At 46.9% G+C, this 23,506-nt stretch overlaps 1 protein-coding gene across 2 annotated transcripts in view; it reads right to left on the minus strand.

The window, feature by feature from the left end:
- Nucleotides 1–23,506, minus strand: part of PTPN14 (protein tyrosine phosphatase non-receptor type 14) — a 109,574-nt gene that overhangs the window by 28,043 nt on the left and 58,025 nt on the right. For both annotated transcript variants that reach the window (XM_027074446.2, XM_027074448.2), the window contains exons 5-12: nucleotides 22,203–22,273; nucleotides 21,250–21,337; nucleotides 17,575–17,663; nucleotides 14,602–14,689; nucleotides 13,702–13,784; nucleotides 10,570–10,627; nucleotides 7,016–7,094; nucleotides 3,542–5,019 (exon numbers count right to left, since the gene is read on the minus strand). In XM_027074446.2, coding sequence (XP_026930247.1) covers nucleotides 3,542–5,019; nucleotides 7,016–7,094; nucleotides 10,570–10,627; nucleotides 13,702–13,784; nucleotides 14,602–14,689; nucleotides 17,575–17,663; nucleotides 21,250–21,337; nucleotides 22,203–22,273 — 2,034 coding nt within the window. The remainder of the gene's footprint in view (nucleotides 1–3,541; nucleotides 5,020–7,015; nucleotides 7,095–10,569; nucleotides 10,628–13,701; nucleotides 13,785–14,601; nucleotides 14,690–17,574; nucleotides 17,664–21,249; nucleotides 21,338–22,202; nucleotides 22,274–23,506) is intronic.

Below are 23,506 nucleotides of genomic sequence, written 5' to 3' on the forward strand. Positions count from 1 at the left end.
CTATGGGGGAATAAGGATTTGGGGGCTGAGGGCACCATCCAGGGAGAAGGCTGGATGTTAACACGTGGCCCTTGTTTGGGGGTTTAGATTTCCTCTCCATTCTCACCTGCACCAATACTCTGAAACTGGGACCAGTCAAGGTTCTCACTGTTAGGTGTACTTCTGTGCTTCTTTGTGCCCTCTACGCTGACCCTGACCGAGGTGTGAAAGAAATCTCCTTGTCCTCAGGCAAGCCTGTAAGAGCATTTCCTCAAAACAACTGTGTCTTAGAAGACAGAAGGACAGAGGGACTTCCTAAAGCGTACAGGCGGAGGAGTTAAACAGCATTTAAGATTTTGATCCTAACAGAAGTGAAAGTCCTTTGCAGATTCTTTTGGCTGCCCCAGAGGAAGGGTCATCTTCTCCCTGGTTTCTTTTCCAGGTTTTAAGTAATTCTGTTTCTTAGTGTGTCATTTATAAACGCGCTCCCCAGAGAGGTGTGGTGATGGAGCCCTGGTGCCAGCAGATGGCAGATTATTCTAAGTGGGGGGGGGGGGGGGGCAGGTTGGCATTACAACCCTATATCCCATCAGCCTCTCAATGCCACCTATAGTCAGAATGGAGTGATGGCTGTCACTAAGATGCTTCATTCAGTGACAGGCCCGACCCATCAAACTAAAGAACATCTCAGAGGAAGATTAACTGTGATAAAGTGAGAGAAGTGTCCATTAACCTTCAGCCAAAAGGTTGGCCCTGGTTGCTCAATCCCAGGAAGATTTTGAAGATTCCAGATTTAAATTTGGGGGTTTTGCTTGTTTGCTAGCTTATCAGTTTGTTTTTGTGAGAAATATTTCCGCACCACCCCCCACCGCCCCCGCCTCATTATCTCCTTTCATAGGAATATTTCCCTCGGCAAAATTCTCAGAAAAAATGTCTCCCAGGTCCTCCTAACAATCCTGCTGCTTCCTTCCCACCTGTACCATCAGGTGATACTAACTGGGCCTAAGGCAAAAAGTAACTAACTTATCTTTGTCAGGAAAAGATTACTAGGGACCTGGTGAAAACTGAAACCCCAGTGATAAATGATTACTCTTAGTTCCTTCTCACTTATCCTATCAGCTTGTTGCCAGAGATAACAAATAAATAACTCAAAAGTCTGATTTGGCCTTTTCTCTTTCCTGGCACCTGATTTCAGGTTCAGGGGCTACAAACACTGAAATGTCCGCAAGGCAGCAGTAGGGGCCAGAAGGAGGAGCTATCACCACAGCAGGCCTGAATCATCCATCAAAGGGACAAGTGGCTCCAACATTATAGAGAGCTGCCCGCAGGGCACATTCTCACCATACTTGCCCCCCCACCCCCTCCAGTTCCCATTTGCTTAAATGTTCTCACTGTTTTCGTATCCTAGAGAGGCCTGGACAGCCTTCTCCATTCTTACCCATTCCTAACAAGCCAGGCAGAAGCTGCCCACGATGGGGAGGGCAGAGGAAGATCTGAGATGTGGGAAGGGCATGGATGGGGCTGGGTGGGGGGCGGGGGTAGTTTCTTCATTAAAAAAAAAGCAGATGGGAAACCATCCCAACCTTCAGAGCCACTGGCACCATCGCTATCTCGCTGGCACACTGGCTCACTGAAGAACTTCCTAGTCTTTCTCTAAGGTCAAGACCTCAGACAAGGGTTGTGGTCTCTGAGCACCTGAGTATATATAATTTAAAAAAAAAAAATCAATGGGAGAATGAAGTAGGGATGGGGTAATGATGTTCCCGAACTACAACGAAGGGGTAGAATCAGCTATTCACTATTATCCACATGGATGGGGTGGGAGAACACAGGGGAAAAACAGTGGAAAATCCCGTTGCTTCTTTGTGAAGCTCTACGTAGAAAGCCAATGCCGTGGGTCTGGATAGAGGGCTTTGTTGAACACAGGTAACAAGAGGAGGGGATGAACGACCAACATGAGGCTATGGGACCACGTAGGCATCACTAAACATCAAGTGGGCAGGGGTGACAGCAAAGCTGGCTGCCTGGGCTGACAGGTTCTTGAGTTGTGGTCAAGGGGCCTGCGGCCAAGACGAACTGAAAATCCATTTCTACCAATGTGTTACTTTTTCCAAGCTGGGAAAGGTCTCCCCCGTGGCGCCACCCCCGCGTTTCATTCCATCTGTCAGCCAAACGGTTATATTGGCCAGGGGAGGCACAAGCACATCTTTCATGATTTCCTTCTAGGTTTGCAAAAAGTGGAAAAAGTTATTCCTGTACCAGATCCTTAGGGCTGCTCCACTGGTGGCCAAAAGGGTGCTGCTGGGAATGTTCTGAAGGTTCTGTCTAAAGTAATAAAGTTGCTGCAGTTTAGATTCCGGAACCCACAAACGTGGCTTCCTTAAACCGTGGGCCCTCGACTGTTCTCTTCAGCTTGATTACCACTGCGGTGCAGGGAGACTTATAAAAGGAAGGGAGTCTAAGAACTCCATCAGAGCAAATTTTCACTTACATGTTCTGGAGTTGCTAAGTGGCAGAGACTCTGTGGCAGAGATGTGGTGCCCAGAGGATGAGTCAACCAGGGCTTGATTAGTTGTGATGAAAGGAAATGATTTTTTATTTTTTGAGGTTGTGAAAATGTCCAGAACAAGCAGCAATGGCGCTCTGAAATTTTTTTTTTAAAGTAGCAACTACAATCTGGCAATTTTCTCATTAGTAGGAGCTAACTCACTTTGTCGTTCTGCGTGCGCACCTGTTACCTACACGCTCTTGCTCTGACAGCTTACCCGGCCCCCAAGCTGGTACATATCCTGAATCAGAGTTACTTATGTCTGATATCAGGCATCTTCAAATGTCGTAAGTGTGCGTATATGTATGCGTGTGTTTCCACGCGTGTGTATGAATTTTGATAGAATGAGCTTAATGGGGACCGAAACTCAATGGTGAACTTCTGAGTAATACTGTAGTTTTCTTGCTCTGTGTTAACCATCTACTGAAAGAAAATCTGAAAATAAAATGGACACATCGTGGTCTGGTCAATATTGGTGGGCCTTCCTGGGAGAGGGATCTCCACACAAAGCTGTGCTCTGAAGGGATGTTGCTCTTTCACTATAAATTGGGGGTGGGGAGGAATGCTTCCCCCTAAAATAGGAACAAGAGACGTAGGAAGGAGAGCTCCTAGCCTCTCCCACACAGGAAATTTGACCCCAAATAAACAGCACGATGCTGGCCTAGAGGCTGATCTCAACAACCAACCTACAGCATCCTAACGCCATTACAGCGCCTTGGGCCAAGTGTACCAATTAGAAGCCATGAATGAAAAACGGAAGGTTTAGCTGAAGGGGTAAAAATACAAAGTTTTGTGCAATGAAACGCTACCTGTTGAAATGCCAACTGATTCTCTAACTTCCTAACAGATTCCCTGAATAAGCCTCGCACCTTCTTCAGGGCCCAGAGCACATGTGCTTTCATACTTTAAGCCGAGAGTCATGGAGAAGGAGCGGAGCAAGCTGTGTGGGGCGGTGGGGGAGGCTGTGTGTTGAAGTGCCCGCTGAACACTGCCGTGGGAGAGGAGGACACTTACCCTGATGGCCATCTCTCTCTCTACAATGCTGTCTTCCAGGGAGAACATCTCAGACACTGGTCTCTCCTTCACAGGCTCTTTCTTGACCCGCTCCTTCACGCTTGTCAGGTCGGGTTCGGAGATGGACGGACCGAGGGAAGGCCCAGCCACGGCCAGCTGATCCGCTCGGGAAACACTGATGGCCTTGGCCGGCCCGTGCCTCAGGACCCTAGCCCTGGCGGCGGCAGGAGGCAGGCTGACCTGGTCTTGCCTCAGGGCCCCGTTGCTAACGCTCTTCCTCGGGCCAGGGTATTCGGGCGGGGGCTTGTTTGGGATTCGGGCCAAGGCTGCCTGTAGCTGGGCACTGTACCCCATCTTCTCCCGGAGCATGGGGATCTGGGGCACCGACCCTGGGGCCTCCTCCTCCTCCTCCTCACTCTCGCTGCTGTGGATCAGCATGGTGGCATCCGAGAGGGTCTTCTTGTGGTGGTAATGGGGAAGCTGGTGAGCCTCGTGACTCCCCGGCACCTCCTCGGGCGGCCCCTGCTCCCGGAGTGTGTTTCGGCGTGCCATGGGGATGTTGAGCGATTTCAAGGTCATGGCCTCCATGCCCCGCACCATGCTGCTCATCACCTCCAGGCTGTGGCGCTTATTCGCCGTGCCGTGGTGCTTGGTGGCCGTGAGGGGCTCGCTCACCTCCTGGAGAGACTGGTGCACCACTGGGGAGCTGTCTTCTTGGAAGGTCTTCACCGAGAGCTGCACCTTGCGGGTCACTAGGTCGGGGCTACTGCCGCTGACGTACCTGTGACGGTGGCTGGCGAGGTCTGGGGTGCTGGTGGCAGGGCGCGGCCGTGGGTAGGGGGGCGGCGGCCTGAAGAGATAGTTTTTGAGCATATGGGCCGCGTTGTAGTTCTGGGTGCCTTGGAGCTGCATATTGGCCAGCTCTGGGGTGCTCACCGTGTGGGAGATGGAGCTTGCCCCCGGCTTGCTCGGCACCATGTTATTCTTTGGGTTCATCTGGTCAGACGGGCTGACGAGTTTGTTACCGTAGCCTCCCTGCGGCCCATAAGGGACAGCGTAGGGGGGCCTCTCCCGCATCTCGGGCTGGCTGTACACCAGATCCTCTGGCTGGTTGTAGGCATGCGTGTTGATGATGCTGAGGTTCCGCAGAGACTGGCTCTGGCTGTCAGCGTGCACGGTCCCCCTCTTCATCTGCCGCATGACCGTCTCATAATCGGGGGTTGGCCGGTAGGATGGCACAATGATGGCGCTATGCCGGTGGCTAGGGATGTAGTCGGCCCGCATGATGTCACTCCCGGGGATACTGAGGTTGGAGGACACAGGAGAAGCCTGGATGAAACTCTGGGAGCAGTTGAGGGAGTTGACGCTGTGAACGCTACACACGCTGCCATTGGTCACGGTGCCATTTAAATAATTTAAGTCCAGGCTGTTGTGGGAATTGCAGTACAAGGCTTCTTCATTCCCATGGAAGATGCTGTCTACAAGAAATCAAACAAAGGCCCGTGAACGTCCACATCACCCTGCTTCAACTAAGTTCATCCTCACACTCCTGGGCGTGACTTTCAGAGGTCATTAAAAGTGAAATCCTGTGGTCTCCACCCACGTATTCCATGGAAAAACTAATAACTCTCGGGTGAGACACCAACATACAGAAAGAACACTTGAAAGCATACTAAAAAGAGAAAGCGAATGCAATCAAAGAAAGCTAGGCACGTTTGGAATAGTTATCACCTGGGGAAGTTCTCCATTTTGCCATGAGCTCTGAAATCAGGCACCAACAATGGCCCTCATGTTGGGTAAACCTGTCTTCTTGTCCAGGGCCCAGCAACGGGACCGGCTATTTGGGCCAGGAAGTCAAGAGCTTTAACAGGATGATGCATTTGAAGTTACCGATACCTGGAGCTTATGTTCCAGACAGCAATGGAAAAGGTCCCCTTCCCCGAGGAACTCCTGAGTGTTCGTAAAGACACAAGACAAAGGATGCAGTCAAGGTGTCAACACGCATGGCTAGTTGGTTCTGATCAGCAACCGATGGAGGGAAAATCAGAACCAGGAGTTCTTTTGGCCACTGCCTACAACTCTCCTAGAATTGGCTTCATCAGTGAGGTCACCTGACATTAAAATTAATAGTGGTTTAGGGAGGCTCCTAAAGAGGTAAAACGTAGATGGCTAAAGTCAGGCCCATAGTAGGTGTCCGTGGTTTCTTTAACACACACACACACGTACACACACACACACACCCCCTAGGAAGGCAACCTCTTGCCCAAACACTTTCTGATGAGCAAAGTTCATCATTTTCACACTCTGGATTTAAGCATGAGCAAAGGAGAGGAGGACAGGCAGAAAGGCAAAAAATAAAACCAAAAACCACCAACCAGAAAAGGTGACTGAAAATGCTCAGTTGCCTGAGGAGGAGTGTGCTCACAGACCAGATGAGCTGAGATGGACAAGAAAAACCAGCAAAACCCAGGAACAAAGGTGTGCCACTTCTCCATCTCTATGGGCTCTGGGGCTTTCCCACAGAAGCAGGGTAACTTTGCTCGTTTGCTTATAAAAAGGAGTATTTGATTAAAGAGTCTTGACTATCTTAGAGTTTCCACACTCACACTCTGACAGGACAGAGGTTCAAAATAGCCAGCCTATGGTGACACAGAAACGCATTATCCGTTCAACATACTGCCCACACCCAAGTTTAGTAACATTCCTTGTCTGAGATGCAGTTAGTGTAATGACGAAGAGGGCACTGGCTCAAGAGTCATTTTTCACCTCAAAGCTCCGCCCATACCCTTTCTGCGCCCCACTTTCTTTTTCTATAAATGGCACTAGTAATAGTACCTGTCGTGTGGGTTTATTTTGAGGATTAAATGAAACAATACGTTGCAAGGGCTTAGCACGGTGCTTAGGGAGAGGAACTGCTCTATAAATGGTAATTGTTATTATTAGAACCTTTATTCTTAGGACGGATTTTCTCACACGTTTGGCATGGGAGTGTTTGGGGAGAAAAAGAATAAAAAACAGATTCCATTTGCTCTGAGGCAAGAACAGGTGTCTGGAGAAACGGCAGGCAGCAGTTAAAGAGAGGACTGGAGATTATTTGTGCCTTTCTTTTAAGTAAGCTGGACGCCTGTGTGCTCTGTGTGCTCGATACGGGTCATGAGGGTGAAGAGCATTCCGTGGGGTTTACTGTCCCTCTCTCTTCTCCAAGCCCACTCATCAGAGGAAGGAGACAAGGAACTCGCTCACTGCCTTCTCCCAACTCCCTCGGCAGCCAATTCTGGGAAAGTTTTCCTCTCGGGGGCAAGTGACACGCTATGCCTTTCACAAATCGAAGCCGCCGCCTGCTGCCATTCAGACAATGACAAAGTTAAAACAACAGTATCACTGTCATCTAAGAAATAAAAAAAAAACTTCTTCACCGCTGACAGGTACTCGACTTTTCATCTCAAGAAGGGAAAATGACAAGCCACGGTTTACCTTGCGAAGTGTGTGTTTCCGAGTAGTGTTCACCACACTGGACGTGCATGGGAGGCAAGATGTACGGCTGCTGTCGGGGCTGAAACAGAAAAGACAGCACAGGTGGGAAGGCCGTGGCACAAATGGCCGTGGAATCTCACGGGGCACCAGCCCAAGCACACGACAGCCCATCATTCACCCACGTCTGCAGGAAAGCACACTGTGGCCTCTCTGCTGGTCCACCCTTGACTCGTCCCTCTTTGACTCATCTGTACCCCCATCTCATCATTAAGTCTAGGACTGGAGAAACAGAGGGAAATAAGGCAGCTGGTTCAAGGTGAGAAAGGTAAGGAAGCTGTAATTAACATTTAGTCTATTTCCTGATATGCTTGCAAAACTCCCAATGCCCTTTTAAAAGGAGTAATTCAGAACATGTAGATTTATTATATTCGACCTAAAGAATAATGACAATAAGGGGAAACTCAGTTTCATTCTAACCAAAATTGTCTGCACCTATGACCCTTAGTTTACAGCACCACGTCAACCTCCAATAGGGACAGGGGTGGTGTTAAGCTGGGTTCGGTTGCAAATGTATATAAAAATCTGAATGGTGACCCGCGACAGTATGTGTGTGGTTCTCAAGACCACTTATGGACCCCCCGTTGCAGAACCCAATGTGGACAGGTCTTGCAGCGAATCTAGTTCAACCATCTACTCTGCGGTGAAAAATCTTTTCCAAGAGACTCCTTAAAGATGGTATTTAGACCCAACCTGAACAACTTCCTGGTGCAGACAAGAATAAAACTTTCAGAAGAAAAAAAAAAAAGTTTAGATCAGCTCAATATTTGGTGAGCCGACAAAGGAAATATGATTAGTCGCTAACGTGATCTACAGCAAATCACCGAGCCTCAGTACATCTCAGCTTCTTGCCAATCAAATCACACCTCTTCCCTCCCCTTATCACCAACAATATTTATGTTACTTAGATATTGGGATCCCCAGTGACAGCTTCTTTGAAGAAAAAGTTTTGATTCTAAAAAACAAAAATCTTTAAAAAACTTTAAGCCTGTAAACCACCAAACAGGATATATTCGATTATTTTGAAATTACTCTCATAGATACTGGTTTAAATATTACTGCTTTAGGAGAACGGCTGAGATCAAGCCAAAAAAACCCAAAGCCAGCAGGGGTCACACTTTCTCAGTATCCCTCAATACCGGAAGAACACTTGCCATAATCTGAAGCTGGGCAAATAACTCATCTGCCATTTTGCCTGCCACAAATAATGCTTAAGCATCAAAAGGGCACGTAAAGAAGGTAATAAAGATAAGGGATCCAAAAATAAAAAAGTCAAGAAAGAAGAAATAAGGAATTGAAATTAATCTAAGAAAGGAGTTCATGGTACCAAAAAGAAGGTGCTGTATCAGCTTTTCTCAATATTCCCTTTGGCTGTTTCTCCCCCCCCCCCACCCCCCCGCCTTTGGCTGGTTTATGAATTGCAATTTTAAAATATTTTCCTCTTCTTGGTGGTACGTAATTCAACTCAATTTTTCCAGCGTAGGACAGCCAGTTTTGAGGCTTAAAACAAACAAACAAAAACAGTGGGAAGGGATTCACGTGAGGTAATAGAAATGCATAGTAAGGTAAAGTTGGCTCACTGCCTTCTCTTGCTCTTAAAAATCCAATTTTTTGGAATTAAAAAAAAAAAAAATCTAATAAGCAAGTGACTGTTTATGAATTGGCATAAGTGTACAGCAAAGGATAATAACAGCTAATCCTCCAAATACCATTTCGGGATATTATTTATTCCATCTCTTTGTATTATATATATAATATTGTGTTATGTTATATATAGTGCATATCATTCTATCTTTCCAGACCTGCTAATATAGAAACAAGTGAGACGCCATAATATAGGCAGCAGAAGGGCAAGAGAAAAATAGCAGTCCTGGTTCTCAGCAAGGAAGCCAAAAAGAGACATTATCACTCATCCCAGGGAACTCCTGGTAATATGGTTTTGCCCTGAAGGGTAGAAGAAAGGGAGGAGCCTTGAACTTGGCTTCCTCAGATTGTCTTCACCCAGATAAAATACGAAAACCTCTTTATCTTCTCCAGATAATTAGGATGAGATCAAATCAGAAGACAGCTTTAAAATACTTGGCCTCCATGGTGTTTCATGGACATAAATGAAAAATCATCTCCCTAATGAAGACATGTGGAGTCTAAAAAAAAAATAACATTCACAAAGGAGAAGTATAAAGAAACCAGTGCCATGAACAAATCTATCAATGCCACAAGGGAAAAGCCCAAAGTGACCCTCTGGACCTCCAAGGCAAGGGCCACTTGTGAGATACTATGCATGACATCGAGATTAATAATATTCACGTTGGGTACTCAGGAATGTGATGACATAATGGCTCAACTCTAGAATTCTAAGAGTTCATTGTCTATGCATTTTCCAGACAAAAAAAAAGTTCCTCAAAACTCTCCTTTGGAAAGACAAGTTAAAGATGTGCTATAGGGTATACACTGTGTATGAGGAAAAATTCAATTTTATTCTCCTATCAACTAGAAGGAAATGGTCACCTAGAAAATTTTAAAGGTCACATGTTTAAAGGTCACTTTTCTGCATCTTTCTATGATATTATCCTAAAGTAGTCCTCAAAATAAAACACAGCCTACGAACAGATGTATTGAAATTAGAGTTGTGTTTCCTTATTCAGAAGAGGAGAAATTTTTTGTTTAATGTTTTTATTTATTTTTGAGACAGAGGGAGACACAGCATGAGCAGGGGAGGGGCAGAGAGGGAGGGAGACACAGAATCTGAAGCAGGATCCAGGCTCCGAGCTGTCAGCACAGAGCCCAACGTGGGGCTTGAACTCACGGACTGTGAGATCATGACCTGAGCTGAAGTCGGACGCTTAACCGACTGAGCCACCCAGGCGCCCCAAGAGGAGAAATTTTTTAAAAAATGAAAAAAGCTAACGTTAGATTAGATAGAAAAGTAGATCAATTCAGTAAATCGATTTTGTTGGTCTTAAAATTAGAAGATATATAATTAATCTTCCTCATCAAATACCCTAACTTGAAACCACCGACTAAACTCGTTCAATTTGGGTTCATTCAAAAAGCATTTTCTGACTAGTTTATTAAGATCTATCTATGGTGGCAAATACAAAAGAATTTGTAGAGCTTATAACTAAAGACATGTGTATGTAACAACCAGAAACAGTGATAAAATCACAGATGAGCAAATGGACAAAAACACACACCATAGGTCACATGCTGAAGAAACACGGTCTCATCAACCTTAAGACTTATTCTTCGGGGGTGAACCTTGAGCCATACTTCAAGAAGTGATGGCTGTGGATGGGCACATGGATGTCCCACGTGATGGGGCACAAATGGGACATGAATATTCATGACACCTGCTTGGCTGACTGATGCTCTTCTATGTTTTCATAAGATCTCACCTGGTCATGATGCCCTAGTCATGTTTCCTTTCAATTGAGCAACAAAAGGACATTCCATCCCCAACAGTCAGACCATTTGATTACTGAAGACTTTATACATACCAGAGAGGATCGGCTCCAGGTGGGCTGGCGTCTGATGGGGGGTGGAGAATTTGATTGTCTACAGGAAAAGTTAAAGAAATGAGAAGAGTCATTTTATTTATCAGACGGACCAACAAGAGAGGGGGAAAAGGTGGGGTGGGGTGGGGGGAAACAGACAAGAGAGCTAAATAATAAGGTGCGCCTGGGTGGCTCAGGTGGTTGAGCGTTGGACTTTGGCTCAGGTCATGATCTCATGGTCCGTGAGTTCGAACCTCGCGTCGGGCTCTGTGCTGACAGCTCAGAGCCTGGAGCCTGCTTCAGATTCTGTGTCTCCCTCTCTCTCTGACCCTCCCCTGTTCATGCTGTGTCTCTCTCTGTCTGAAAAATAAATAAACATTAAAAAAAAAGAGACAGAGAGCTAAATAATTTATGGCAAAATGTAAACATTTATTTCTGAATGGAGAGGCTATGAAAAATGTTGATTTCCTTTTTTATTCTCTTATTTTCAAAATATTTAGAGCACATGATCCTTAGATATTAAATTTTACAGAAGAATGAGGCTTATTTCCAAAAAATATTATGAGGGAAATAAGCAAGACTGAAAAATATCACTATTATTACATGGGTTTTTTAAAAATTGTATTCTTTGTAACTTTGTCTATGTGTAAAATCTGTCATAAAGAAAAACAGCAAGAAGAAAAAATATTTTTTAAATGCTGCCAGTCAAATGGAATCCAAAACAGATTAAATATGTTTGAGTAAGACCATACAAAGATCTTTTTGAATTAAGATAATACTGATTATAAGTAGTAATCTAATCAGATCCTTTCCAGACTGAGAATCAACGTGAATTTTTTTTAATGTAGGGATAAAAATGTGTGGGAGCTAAGAGTATTAAGAAATTCTTGAGTACTGGGGCGCCTGGGTGGCGCAGTCGGTTAAGCGTCTGACTTCAGCCAGGTCACGATCTCGCGGTCCGTGAGTTCGAGCCCTGCGTCAGGCTCTGGGCTGATGGCTCAGAGCCTGGAGCCTGTTTCCGATTCTGTGTCTCCCTCTCTCTCTGCCCCTCCTCCGTTCATGCTCTGTCTCTCTCTGTCCCAAAAATAAATAAACGTTGAAAAAAAAAAAAAGAAATTCTTGAGTACTGAAATCAAAGGTGTCTTTGAGAAATGGGTCTCAAAGTCCAGACTGACATTTTCCCTAGTCTTCAGTGAACTCATACATAGACAAAAACAAACAAAAACCCAGGACACGTAGAATTTTCCATCAAGCTAGAATTCTTCAATTTAAAGCATTCTCCTTTGTCTGATAGTTCATCTTTCCTACCTTTTTAGTGATAAAACACCTTTTCTTTCTTTCATGAGGTGTGGAAACAGTAACGTTGGATTTTTTTTTTTTTTTTAACAACTGGCCAAATATAGTATTATTAGACTTAGGTTAAACACCCTTCCCACTCCCTGCAATTTCTCTTCTCAAGTCAAGAAATATGGGAAGCACTCTTTGGAGCTCTATGAAATGAAATGAAAATCAATGATAGTCTTTTAGCAGTCAGGGTGTGCAGACCTCTGGAGAAAGATGCTGTTAAGATAATGCTAGTTTCCTAAAACTACAGGGGGTTTATCCCAGGCCTTAATGCAGTCTGTGCAGAGATCCTGAAACTATACACAGAATTTACTGTGTGTATGGAGTGTGTCTGTGTGTGTATGTGTGTGTGTGTACATCTTAGAGAGTCCAAATAAGAGGTTAGGAACCTCCTCTACCTGGTGAGGAGAAAAGAATGGTTATTACAGAAGTAGAAAGGAAAACACCATTTCCTCAGTTTTCAGGCTAACGTGGGATGCTCACTAGTATCCGGAGAGCGCCAAAGAAATCAAAATACTCTGCAAATTTTACAGTAAACTCCCTTGCTGAGAAATGGTCCAACCAGAAGACCACAGTGAAATTCTGCTTAAAACAGTCAGATTTTAATTCGCCCTCCAGAAGCCGACCATAGAGTTCGTGTTAATGTCAAAGACCCCCCCGCAGATCAAAGGCCGCCGCAGCGCAGAAGTGCACAGAAGTGATCTACGGGGAGTCTGTTCAAAAGAACGCCATGTGCGTGTGCGTGTGCGTGTGCGTGCCCGTACAGTGATGGCTGTTTGACTTGCCGCTCCCTGATCACTGCCCTTCCGATTTACATTTGCAAACTTTGCTGGCGGACCTGATACCATCAACGATCCTTTCAGACTCCGACAGGGACCAATTGCAAAGACCGGTTTGAAAGAGGCTCCATCGTGTAGAGAAGAAAGTCTGTCAGGACCTGAGGCTCCAGTTCTAAAGCAGCCGCAATTTTCAGCAGGAACTGCTCTGGGACAATACTCTCACACTCTTGGATGTGTCCACTGGGGGAATGGAAAAGCAGTTCCTCTCTTGCATTTATATCCCCGAATTCTTTGAAACACAATTAAGCACCTAGGGCGCCCCAACTGCCGAACGTCCTCTGCTGAGGAACATCTTTTGAAGGCAACCAAAATAAAGGCAATGATAGCGTGAGCCCCAGCTACTCTACATCCAAGGTCAGGTCACATTTAAGTTCCCATATCAGACTCCCTTTATCATCTTTATTTCCAAATTAAATTGAAAAAACACACATGGATTCGTGACGTCTATTAGTGTATTCCAAGTCTTCCTCTAATTACCCTGGCCTCTCATTTACAGGCAGATGACATGACCCAGAAGCACACGCGGGGTTAGCCAACTGTGTAAGAGAAACAGGGCTGAGGATGACAGAACCTTCTTTTCTTTCAAGTTGGCTTGCTACTCCGTGACACGCTTCTGAACATACCCCGCATCTGACACGAAGGGGCACCCTGGCAAATTGGGAACCGCTCAGCTCCTCCGAACTCCTCACAGAGGATGGAAAGGCACTAATGTGGGCCAACCCATCCAGGTAGTCAAGCACTCACAGTCAATTTGTGAGTTATTTTCTCTCCAGGCGCACGCGCTGTGCCAGACGGCCTTCGTCATTAAAGTTCTTTCCCTCCTGCCTGGTCAGCTTCCACGAGGAAGGAGGGAAAAGAGCAAATGGCAGACGCCATCTACGACATCCCTAAAGCACATGGATTTAATCTGACCAGGCCTTCCAGTGAGAAGGTGGACAGACGGCTTACTTACTCAGTGCAGATTTTGTTTTGTTTGTAAAACTTGTGCCGTGTAGCAAACAACCGAGAGATATACTTGGCATTTTCAAGATCGTCCTTGGAAAAGAAGAGGCAGAGAAAAAAAACAAATAAAACATGTATTTGATTATAAACGCATCTCCCTAGGATTCTCCCGAACAGGGCCACATTCCTTCGTATCGTCGGGCCACACACAAAATAGCCCCCCCGAGCAGCAAACCGGTGTGCTGAAATTCTGCAGCAAGCTGGGCTAGGAAGCCCACCCAAGGATGGCAGACAATCTGTTAAAGAATCTTCCATACTCAGGGCACTGGGCTTACACCATGGGCTGGCATATCTTCACACAATTCCAAACCAGATGCTTTAAAAATAAATAAGGATCAAGACAGAGCACGGAATGAACACCAAGCATCACTGAGAGGCAGCGAGGTGCACGGATAGCCCTGGCTCTCAAGGGGGCCCTCAACAGAAGGAAGATCACTCAGGTTACTTCAGATTAGGCTTGGGCTGTGCGGCTGGGGGGGAGAAAATCCAGGTCCACCAGGAAAAGAAAATGCTGTGCAATATAATCGGGGGGTTACTGGATGTGGGCTGTAACTTGGGCGCGGAGGAACGCAGCACGCCAGACAATGGGATCCACCCCAAACACAGCAGGTGGAGGAACCGAAATCCCCGAGTCCAAACTCGGCTTGGAAACCTGGCGTTCTGAACGGGAAATCACCACCACTACCCGGAAATGAGTAATGACAGCACTGGGCGAGAGGTGGACGGTTACGGGTTCAGCAGAACATTTATTCTCTCACGACGCAGAGAGCAAAGAAGGGATGTGGTGAGTTGAGAGGTCACACGGCAAGCTGTCTGTCGGACCCTGCCCCCATCTTTCCATTTTGCTTACCGTGTGAAAGAGGGCCGTCTCTTCTTTGTTGATGAGCTCCACCAGAATAGTCGACTTGTTGTGTGTGATATTCCCGATGTCATTCCACCTGGTCACAAGAAAAACAACTGGGTTTGCCAGGCAGGTTCCATGCAGTTATGAGTCAGCACAGGAGGGTCATCACTGCTGGTGAGTCTCATTTTACAAATTACGATTTAACTATAGTTTTAAAAGCTAAATGTGCCTTCTCTCCAAGCAAAAAAGTAAAGAAAACACACCCCGGGTCAAACTTAAATAGCTAAGGAAACCGTATAACGTAAATCTGGATACTGCTGTTCATAAGGTGTACTTTCCTTTATGACTAGTTATGAGGAAAATGTTCAAGGAACGTCTGCCTTGTTTTTCACATTTCCAAACTGCAAAGCATATGGAGGAGCATATTATTTCAAAGTCATGTGTTTCCAGGAATCTAGGCCAAAGAATCCACATAGATTCTGTGTTGCAGCGTAGGCTACAGATTGATTATGCCACCAAGAGAAAGTGCCTGGGAAGGTAGGCTGTAGTTTCCCATTCTGCCTGGAGTCAGTTTGTAGCCGCCTCTTACTACTGTCTACCTTCACTCTGTGCCCCGATCTACAATTCCCTCTTCATGCCAACCTTCACTGCCCTATCCTCTGCCTAGATGATTCCTTCAAGACTTAGCTCAGAAGTCACCTTCTCTCTTTCTCGTCCCGACAACACGCATGCGTGTAGTCCCCTATCGGTCACCACGTGGTATTACAACTGTTGACCTCTGTGACTAGATCCCAAACTAAGCCAGACTAGCCCAAAGACGCCATGCCTAGAGATTCTGCTGTCTTCGTGTCTGTATTCCAAGCACGGAGCCAAGCACCCGGCATTCAACATGCAATGGATGTTGGCTGAGAGAATTAAAAGTAGTAATATTGCCTCCCATCTGTATAGAGTACGGTTCCTTTATCAACTCTCTAAGGTCGACAAGGCAGCTAGTTTTGTTCCTCCTTTAGAGATGAGACAATTGAGGCACAAACGAGTACAGGACTTGGCCACATTCACTCTGCTCACTGGGGATGCACGAGTTCCATACTGGGGCTTACGGGCATTCCTCCAGTCACCTTTTCATTATTCCAGGACCAACTGTGTTTACGTACATCTGCTGGGGCCATACTCTCTACAGGTGATCAGTAGAGCTGTCGGTTGACTTACAATTCCAAGAGATTACATCTACACGACCCAGAGCTACAGGCTCCTCAATGAAGGTCTCTAGAGATAAGAGATATTTGGTTTCCTCAGGCTCCATTCCTTCAAACCGACTGCCAAAACTCTGGATCCACTCCTCCTCCACCATGCGACTTCCCCTAGGGGCATCATTACCATGACACCACGGCAGACCATGGCAGAAGCAAATTCCCAGTCTATAGGGCTTTCGAGATAAGGACTGGAGGAAGAAGTCCGGAAGCAGTTCCTAAGGAACCGAACCAAGCCTATGAGTGGCTTACCATCTTCAGAGTTTCAAACTGCTATTTTCTTCTATTTAACCTCCACAACTGAAACGTAAGACTTGTCTACTTCTCCAGGCTCAAGGAGAAAATGAAGCATTGATTCAGCTATGAAGAACTGTGTGGGACAAAATGCCCGAACAGCTTTAAATGGGCATAAAAATTCATAGTTATATCGCTGCCTAATTTATGCATTTTGCTTGACCCATTTGTAACTTATTGTACGTGTATGGAGTTGACTGAATATGTCCAAAAGTCAAAAAGTTTATTCTGCAGCCACCAAGATCTTCCCCCTACTCCTGTTTCAATAATGTCCCCTTTCACAGAGCAAGAAAAAAATAAATGAACAAAAATAATGGCAGGGTGGGGACCTAGCGGCAGAGGGGGGCAGGGTTTGGGGGGAAGCCAATTAGGAAGCTTTTGGTGGGAAACTACTTGCAAAATGACCCAGATCAACTGCTGATCCAGAGAGTACACAGCTGGGCAAGATCCACGCCCAGAAGGTGGACTTTGCTTTGACTCTAAGAGCTGTCTTTGATGATCTGGCCTAGGTGCACAGCTATGCCTACCAGATGCATGTACAAGAAAACTCGTCTTCCAGTAAATAACTGGCCACACTGCCCTTGTAAATGAAAGCAAGGATGCAGCTTTTGAGATCACTGACACTACGGTAGCAACTACGGATGCCAACACGAGCAAGCTCCCGGACACGTGACCCGAGGAGACACTGGTCTCTCACGTTAAACGGAGAAGAGGGCTTAAAATGCAAAATAATGAGAGGTGCCTAGGTGGCTCAGTCGGTGAAGCATCCAACTTCGGCTCAGGTCATGATGTAGCGGTTCATGAGTTTGAGCCCCATGTCGGGCTCTGCACTGACAACTCAGAGCCTGGAGCCGCCTTTGGATTCTGTGTCTCCCTCTCTCTCTCTCTCTGCCCCTTCCCTGCTTGCACTCTCTCTAAAATAAATAAGCATTAGAAAAAGAATTCTAAAATGCAAAATGATGAAAAAGTACCAAATCCCTTTAATTCATGATAACAAATTCAATGCTTTTCAAAATGCACTTTCATAAATACATTATATTTTTAATATAAAAATCAGTCCTCACTCTTCTAGCACATATGGTTAGGCGGAGGGTGATGGAAAATGGGAAGAAGCCACTCTGGACTGAAGGACTGACTGGACAGCCTGCTTCCAACCAGACTCACAGAGTTTAGCTCCAGGTCTCTGGCTCCAGGGCACCTTTCCTGGACTCAGGTGAGAGTCCCCACCCCCAAACGGGCCTCCAGGAGAAGTGAGATGCATTTCTCCATTAGCGCTCGAATCGCACAGAGGGCTGATCTTCTCTGAATTGAGAAAAGCTCATGGTGACCCACCACCTGGCTCTCAACTCGCTGGGATACCTGTCCTACTGAGCAGGGTTTTCGAGAGTCCCTCCAGGGGAAAAAGAAAAAAGGAAAAAGATATGAAGAAGACTACCTGTGTATCACTGCTTGTCTTCCAATTCTGTTTCTCACGAAAATGCCCATAAAGAAAATGCCCAGCTGCACACTGTTTCCATGATTGTCCTGCATAAGATCAACAGAAGAGCGGCGTGATGAAACAGATCACCGGCGACCTGGCAGAACCGAGCACGTGGGCCGCAGCCCACCCGGGGGGGCCACACCCCGTTTCCTGCCCATAAATGAAAGAATCACAGACAGCATCCGGACGAAAGGCAACTTGGTCCTGAAGGGACTCACGCCGCTGCACAGCCTAGTGGACTATATACATATACATGCATCTTTTATCTGAATTTGTCACCACACGTTGCCTGTCCAAGAGAGATTTTTAGGATTGTCTCAGATTTGGGGGCACTTAAGATCTCATCTTTCACGAGCGTCTATTAGTATCTTTTTTACGTTTTTTCTAAATCAAAATTATACGTGTGTGTAGCTTGATTACGTATGCGTTTCTACACGTGTGATTATATAAGCCCGCAGTTTGAAGAAATGAGCATATTGTTTGCAACCTCTTTAGAAGAAGCCAACAGCAGACTTGTTCCCACCATTTCCTCTCCCTACAGACATCAACTTCCCCTGCCTAATGCCCTAGTGTGTGTCTGTTTGCATCCACTGTGCTTGGTGTTTCAATTTAGAGCCTCATGCCCCTCAGTCCTGGGATACTTTCTCGAATTACTAGCTTTGTTTCCTCTGTTCACTTCTGGAACTCCCATTATTCCAATGTTGGACATCCTGGGCTGGCCTTCTAATTTTATCTCCCACCTCCCACGTTCCAAACTTCACTTTTTGGTGAGATTTTCTTACTTTTGTCTTGCAACCTATTACATTTTCCATTTCTGATATCACATTTTTAATTTCTGAGAGTTTTTCTTTCCTTTCTTTTTTTTCTTTGTTTTTAAATTATTTTCTGAACATTCTCTTTTAAAAGCAATCTATTCCTTGAAAGATGTGATATAGTGGAGACTCATAGCATGGTATTTGGGGCGGGGAGTTCTTCACCCGGCAGAGTCTCTACGTCTTCCAGGCCGCTTCGCTTTCTTTGCGTTGGCCTCTGTCATTCCTGTAAGGACACCCTGTGGGGTGATGCTGGGCCACATATTCATGTTCCAGAGAGGGACGCTAAGTGCTGGCTGGGAGCTTCATGAGCACAGGAGGGGCACGAGGACTACAGAGCTGTCGGGAAATCTGCTGGGCCCTGTGCTGAGGAAGCCCGGATGACTTATCTTCAAGTCTGGTCTCCTGGTCCGGTCAGATGCTTCCAGCCTCCTGTCTGGGAGAGCCCAACCTGCTGCCGGCGTGCTTGGGAGCAGAGCAGGAACAAGGCTCACCATCCGGGGAATAAACTGTCACAGCCCCCTGCTTTCCCTGGGGGATACCTTCTTTGTGGAGGGAGCAGAGAGGCGCGCATGACTAGACACGGGATGGAAGAGAAGGATGTCTGCATTCCTCAGAACCCTTGATCCCGTATAAGACACACAGACAACAGTGCCCCATCACAGGGATGTCTCTCCAGCTCGCCCGGCAAAGCGCACATTAGAACAGGGCTCTTCTAACAGGGACAGAGCGAGGTCAAGACAACGGCTGGATGCAAAGCAGAGACAGGGTTGGGAGAGGGTGGAGAGGGAAGGAAAGGAAGTGCCTCAGTTGTCAGGAGCAGTTACAAGGTAGGTGACATGCAGAAAAACACTTGTGAGAAAAGAAGTTGGGAGAAGTGGAGAGGCGAAGCAGAAAGAAAATCCTGCAGAGAGCCTTCCCGGGGCACTCTGCCAGTAGGTCCATTGGTGCAGCGGGCCAGTAGGGGTGGGGGCGCGGCAGGAGCAGTTCACCAGGGCTGAGCAATGGAGAAAACATAGGACCGAGGCCCAGACGCTGCATCTGTCAAACCTTAGAGGCTTGGTGTCCCACTCGGCTAAGGATCAAGGCTCCAGACACAAGCACCCTGTGTCCCGGCGCTCTGACAACGCAGGGAGCCACCGAGGCAGCGGCCCGCCTGTGTGTGTGGAGGTGGGAGGGGCGGACTTGTCAGGAAGTGGACTGGTACTCCTCCGGCCTTGAGAAACTTTGAAGAATCGCTCGTGGAAAAGCCCACGCTACGTAGAAATGTTCTTCCCTAAAACGTATCCATAGCAAGCCCATGTACGTTACTTGGGGCTCCATCACTACTCAGTCTGCCCCTGCACACTCTCCTGCCTGCCTTTTCACCTATCTCAGAGCTGATCACGGCACCGCCCCACCGGTCCTGCTGCCCCTCCCATCATCCTTGTCTCCGGGGATGTCAGGTGGTCGGTAGGTGGCCACCTTAGTCATGAACAGACACGTGGGGAAACAGAAGACACCCAGCTAAGTCACACGCACAGGCAGTGAGTCAGCAGTGCCTGTCTGCCCACTCGGACCAAGGTAGACAGTACCTGCCTTGTGCTCTTCCCACGAAAGAACATACCAGAAAGTGCATCGGGGAACGGGCACAGTGGATTTCAACACTATCTCCACTGCTCTTGTTTCCCACAGCCCAGAATGACCAAAAACAACACGAGTAAATGAGCACAACGAAACCCCCGACTTCCTGGGACTGAGAAGTCAGTTTTCTGGAAGTGGAGAGAAGTTTACCCTGGTTTTTCAATGGCCCAGAATATCATGACTATATATGGGCTGCTGAAATGTAAGTGGGATGCAGATGGCTTCATAAGGCATTATTGCAAGGAAAATGGATTACAACCCTACGAAGGGTGGCCATTAGAGAAGCAAAAGAAAATTAAACAAATCTAAAAAAGAGCCATTTAGCCCTTTCCACAAGCTGTGGCCACCCTGCTCGTTCTACTTGATGCACATGGGCAGTTCTCATTAAGGCAAATTGCAAGCGTGCAGCAGAGGAGGAACAGAACACTTATAAAACAGCCAGCGGAGCCAGTTTAGAATGAAATGTTTGTGCTAAAATTGCACCATCTCCCAAATTGCAGAAATGTGCCAGTTGCTTTAGGTTTCTGACAAAACTCCGTCTTTCGCAGAGTGGGTCAGGAGAGAGAAGAAAATGAATTTGGAGTACGGGCCCAACTCTATAAATGACCATGCACCGTGACCCCCCTCCCCAACCACACCCACTTCAGGAGGTGGATCTGTTGCAAAGGATGTGATGTGCTGTAACAGTTTCCCAGGCACGGTTTCCAGAAAACACCTAAGGGGCTGGAAACCCACAATGGAGGCTCTATAGAACTCGAGAAAGAAAATGTGCTTGCATACAGGAAAGGTTTCACTCTGCCTCACAAGCGATGATCCCTGTATCAGCTCAAAGAGAGGAGAGAAGAAGCGAATAAAGAAAACTACTGGGTAGGGTCTTCATATTAATAGCTGCTTTCCTGTCGCAGAACTGGACGTGACCGCATACCTTCCCAGGGCCGGTGGATGGGCTGGTGTTTGTCTGGTACTCACTCAGACGGTTGTCTTACAAACAAGATATTCTGCCCAAGACCATGGAAAACTTCAAAGTCTCTTAGTTAAGAAGTGTTTGCTTTACCTAAAGTAAGCAGGACTCGCCATCTAATGCCACGTAGCGATAAGGAAGCCAGGTTGCTCTGGTCGGTTGCCTATCACTAGTTTTCCAACCACCTGAGCCATTCTGAGAAAGCTGAAGTGAGGACAGGCCAGGGTATGTTACCTTCACAGGGAAGATCTCCTGTCCAAATCCATCCAAACGTTCCACCTCGTTGATGTACATGAGCTCGGCTTCTGAGGGCAGGATTCCACTAAAACCGAAACAGTGTCAAAGAAGGAAATGGTTAAGAGCAACAAAGGCAGTGGAAGATCCGACCCTCCTGATGGCAAATTCCAGAGCTGTGGTTTAGCTCCAGTTCTGGGAAGAGCAATCATCACCCAACTGTGAGGACGAGGTACATTACTAAGTAATTCATTAACATATTCCCTACCAGCCTTTACTCAACGGGGAAGAATCAGAGGAAGGTAAAGTATTTAATTAAGAGCCACAGCCCTATAAACACTAATTATTCCAGACATCCCTGTGAATAATGCTGCTTGCCTTAAAAAAAAAAAAGTTATTTTCTCCCACCTAGGAAAAAAAATCTCCACTGTTAAGAAACAAGGAAAAAGTTTATGAGGATGCTATTTTGGGAGCCAAGTGGCCAAAACGAGAGAGAGCTTAGGACCACTGCACAGGTCCTCTGAAGTCGGAAGGAAGGCTGCTCGTTTTCCACTGGTCCCAGAGAGCTCCACGTAGCCCTGATAAGAAGTTTTCAGGGCCTCCTCTCCCTCTTGACCTTGACTTTCCCATCCAAAGCAGATCTTTTAGGTCTTCACTCTTAACTCAAGCAGCCCCAGTCTCCCCAGCTCTGGCAACAGAGTTTTCGGAAGGTCAGAGAGAAGAGTTCTCCTGGCTAACAGCTTCACATCTATGTGGGCTTGCTGGTGTGGAAAGAAGAAAAGGAAAAAAGAAAGGGAGAGAAAGAAAAAAAAAAAGAACAGGAAAAAGGGGAGGCAGGGCAAGCACACAGGTTTTGAATCTATTTGCGCGTCTGGGAACAGGGCTGAGCCACGTGCAGGATAGAGCACAGCCGGGGGCCGGGGGTGGGAGCCAAGCGCCTTGGCGGGCCCTACCTGTGGGCTTTGTGTTCTTGGGCTACCTTCTGGGTCAGCTCCTCCAGAACGGCCTCCTCCAGGGCCAAATCCTATCAAAACAGAAGCAGTTGAAGTCATTTGCTGTTTGTTAGGAACAAACCTTAGGAGCTCTGTTCTCCAGAAGGTTTTCCTGATTAGCCTCACTTCATCCATCTCCCCTGTACTCCTTCAAATTGAAAGTTGTCCATTTTCGGGCTGACGGTCCATTGTTACTTTTAGAACATGGCTCTCCACTATAACTTAGGTTCTCCACTTATAACTAACATGCCTCTTTCAAGGCATAGTTTGGGTAGCCATCTAAATTCTGGAGGGTATAGGAATAGCTCTTTTTTAATTTACCTTCTTCTTCTTTGTCTGCCTCCCAGACTCACTTTTATTGAAACTGCTTTGTCAGTACTTACGTATTTTTAACAATCGGGGTATGAATTTCCAGCCCATTATCCTTTCAAAAGCTGAGCCTAGCAAGGAGCTGTGCCTGGCCTTTTTGTCCACCACCACAATATCCGGGCACTAATTCAGAGCTACAGAAGGCAGAGAGGGCTCATTCAGATGTTACTTGACAGACCCTTGGGAGCAGAGGCCATGATGGCTACAAGTAGGGAGTTCTATAAGCTAACGGTGTGTGGGAACCCGCTGGTGTCTCCAGCACCTAAATCCCAGGGCCCTGGGGCCTGTGGCTCCTGTGGCATTAGAGCCGATCGCACATACCTCTTCCCAACACCCCTCCGCTGACAGTGGGAATGTATCAGGGATTGTTACACGTTTACCAGCACAGAACTGTCTGGGATGGACGGTCTGAAGGAGTAATTCCAAGACAGGGAGACCAGAGCAACCAGTTCCTGAGACTCTGACAGGCGTGGTGATTCCAGAGCTCCCCGAATTCCTTGTGGTAGCCTGGGGAGGCTCAAGCCGAGGGCCAGCTGCCTCAGACCTTCCTAGGGGCCGGTTCCACACCATCTGCCCCAGGTCGATAAGCACCCCGACGAGGGCAGAGATATACGCGCCACTTCCCTCTGAGCTCCAGAAGGGGTGTCAGAAGGGCCTCTGAGCTACGTGTCCTGGTGAGGCCCTCTGAGGCTCATCGTAGACACTGAGGGTGGAGAGCTGGGGGCTGAAGTTTGGCAGAAAACATCCCAAATGCCGATTCCCTGGATTCGAGAATACCATCTATACCAAGATGGCCTCCAATTTAACAATTTTCCGTGGATGAAACCCCACCCCCAAAAAAGGTACACCTCAAAACTGCAAGAAACATCCCATCTCAAATCAGGGAAACATGAAAA

Source organism: Acinonyx jubatus, chromosome E4, assembly GCF_027475565.1.
Source record: "Acinonyx jubatus isolate Ajub_Pintada_27869175 chromosome E4, VMU_Ajub_asm_v1.0, whole genome shotgun sequence".
Lineage (NCBI taxonomy): Eukaryota > Metazoa > Chordata > Mammalia > Carnivora > Felidae > Acinonyx > Acinonyx jubatus.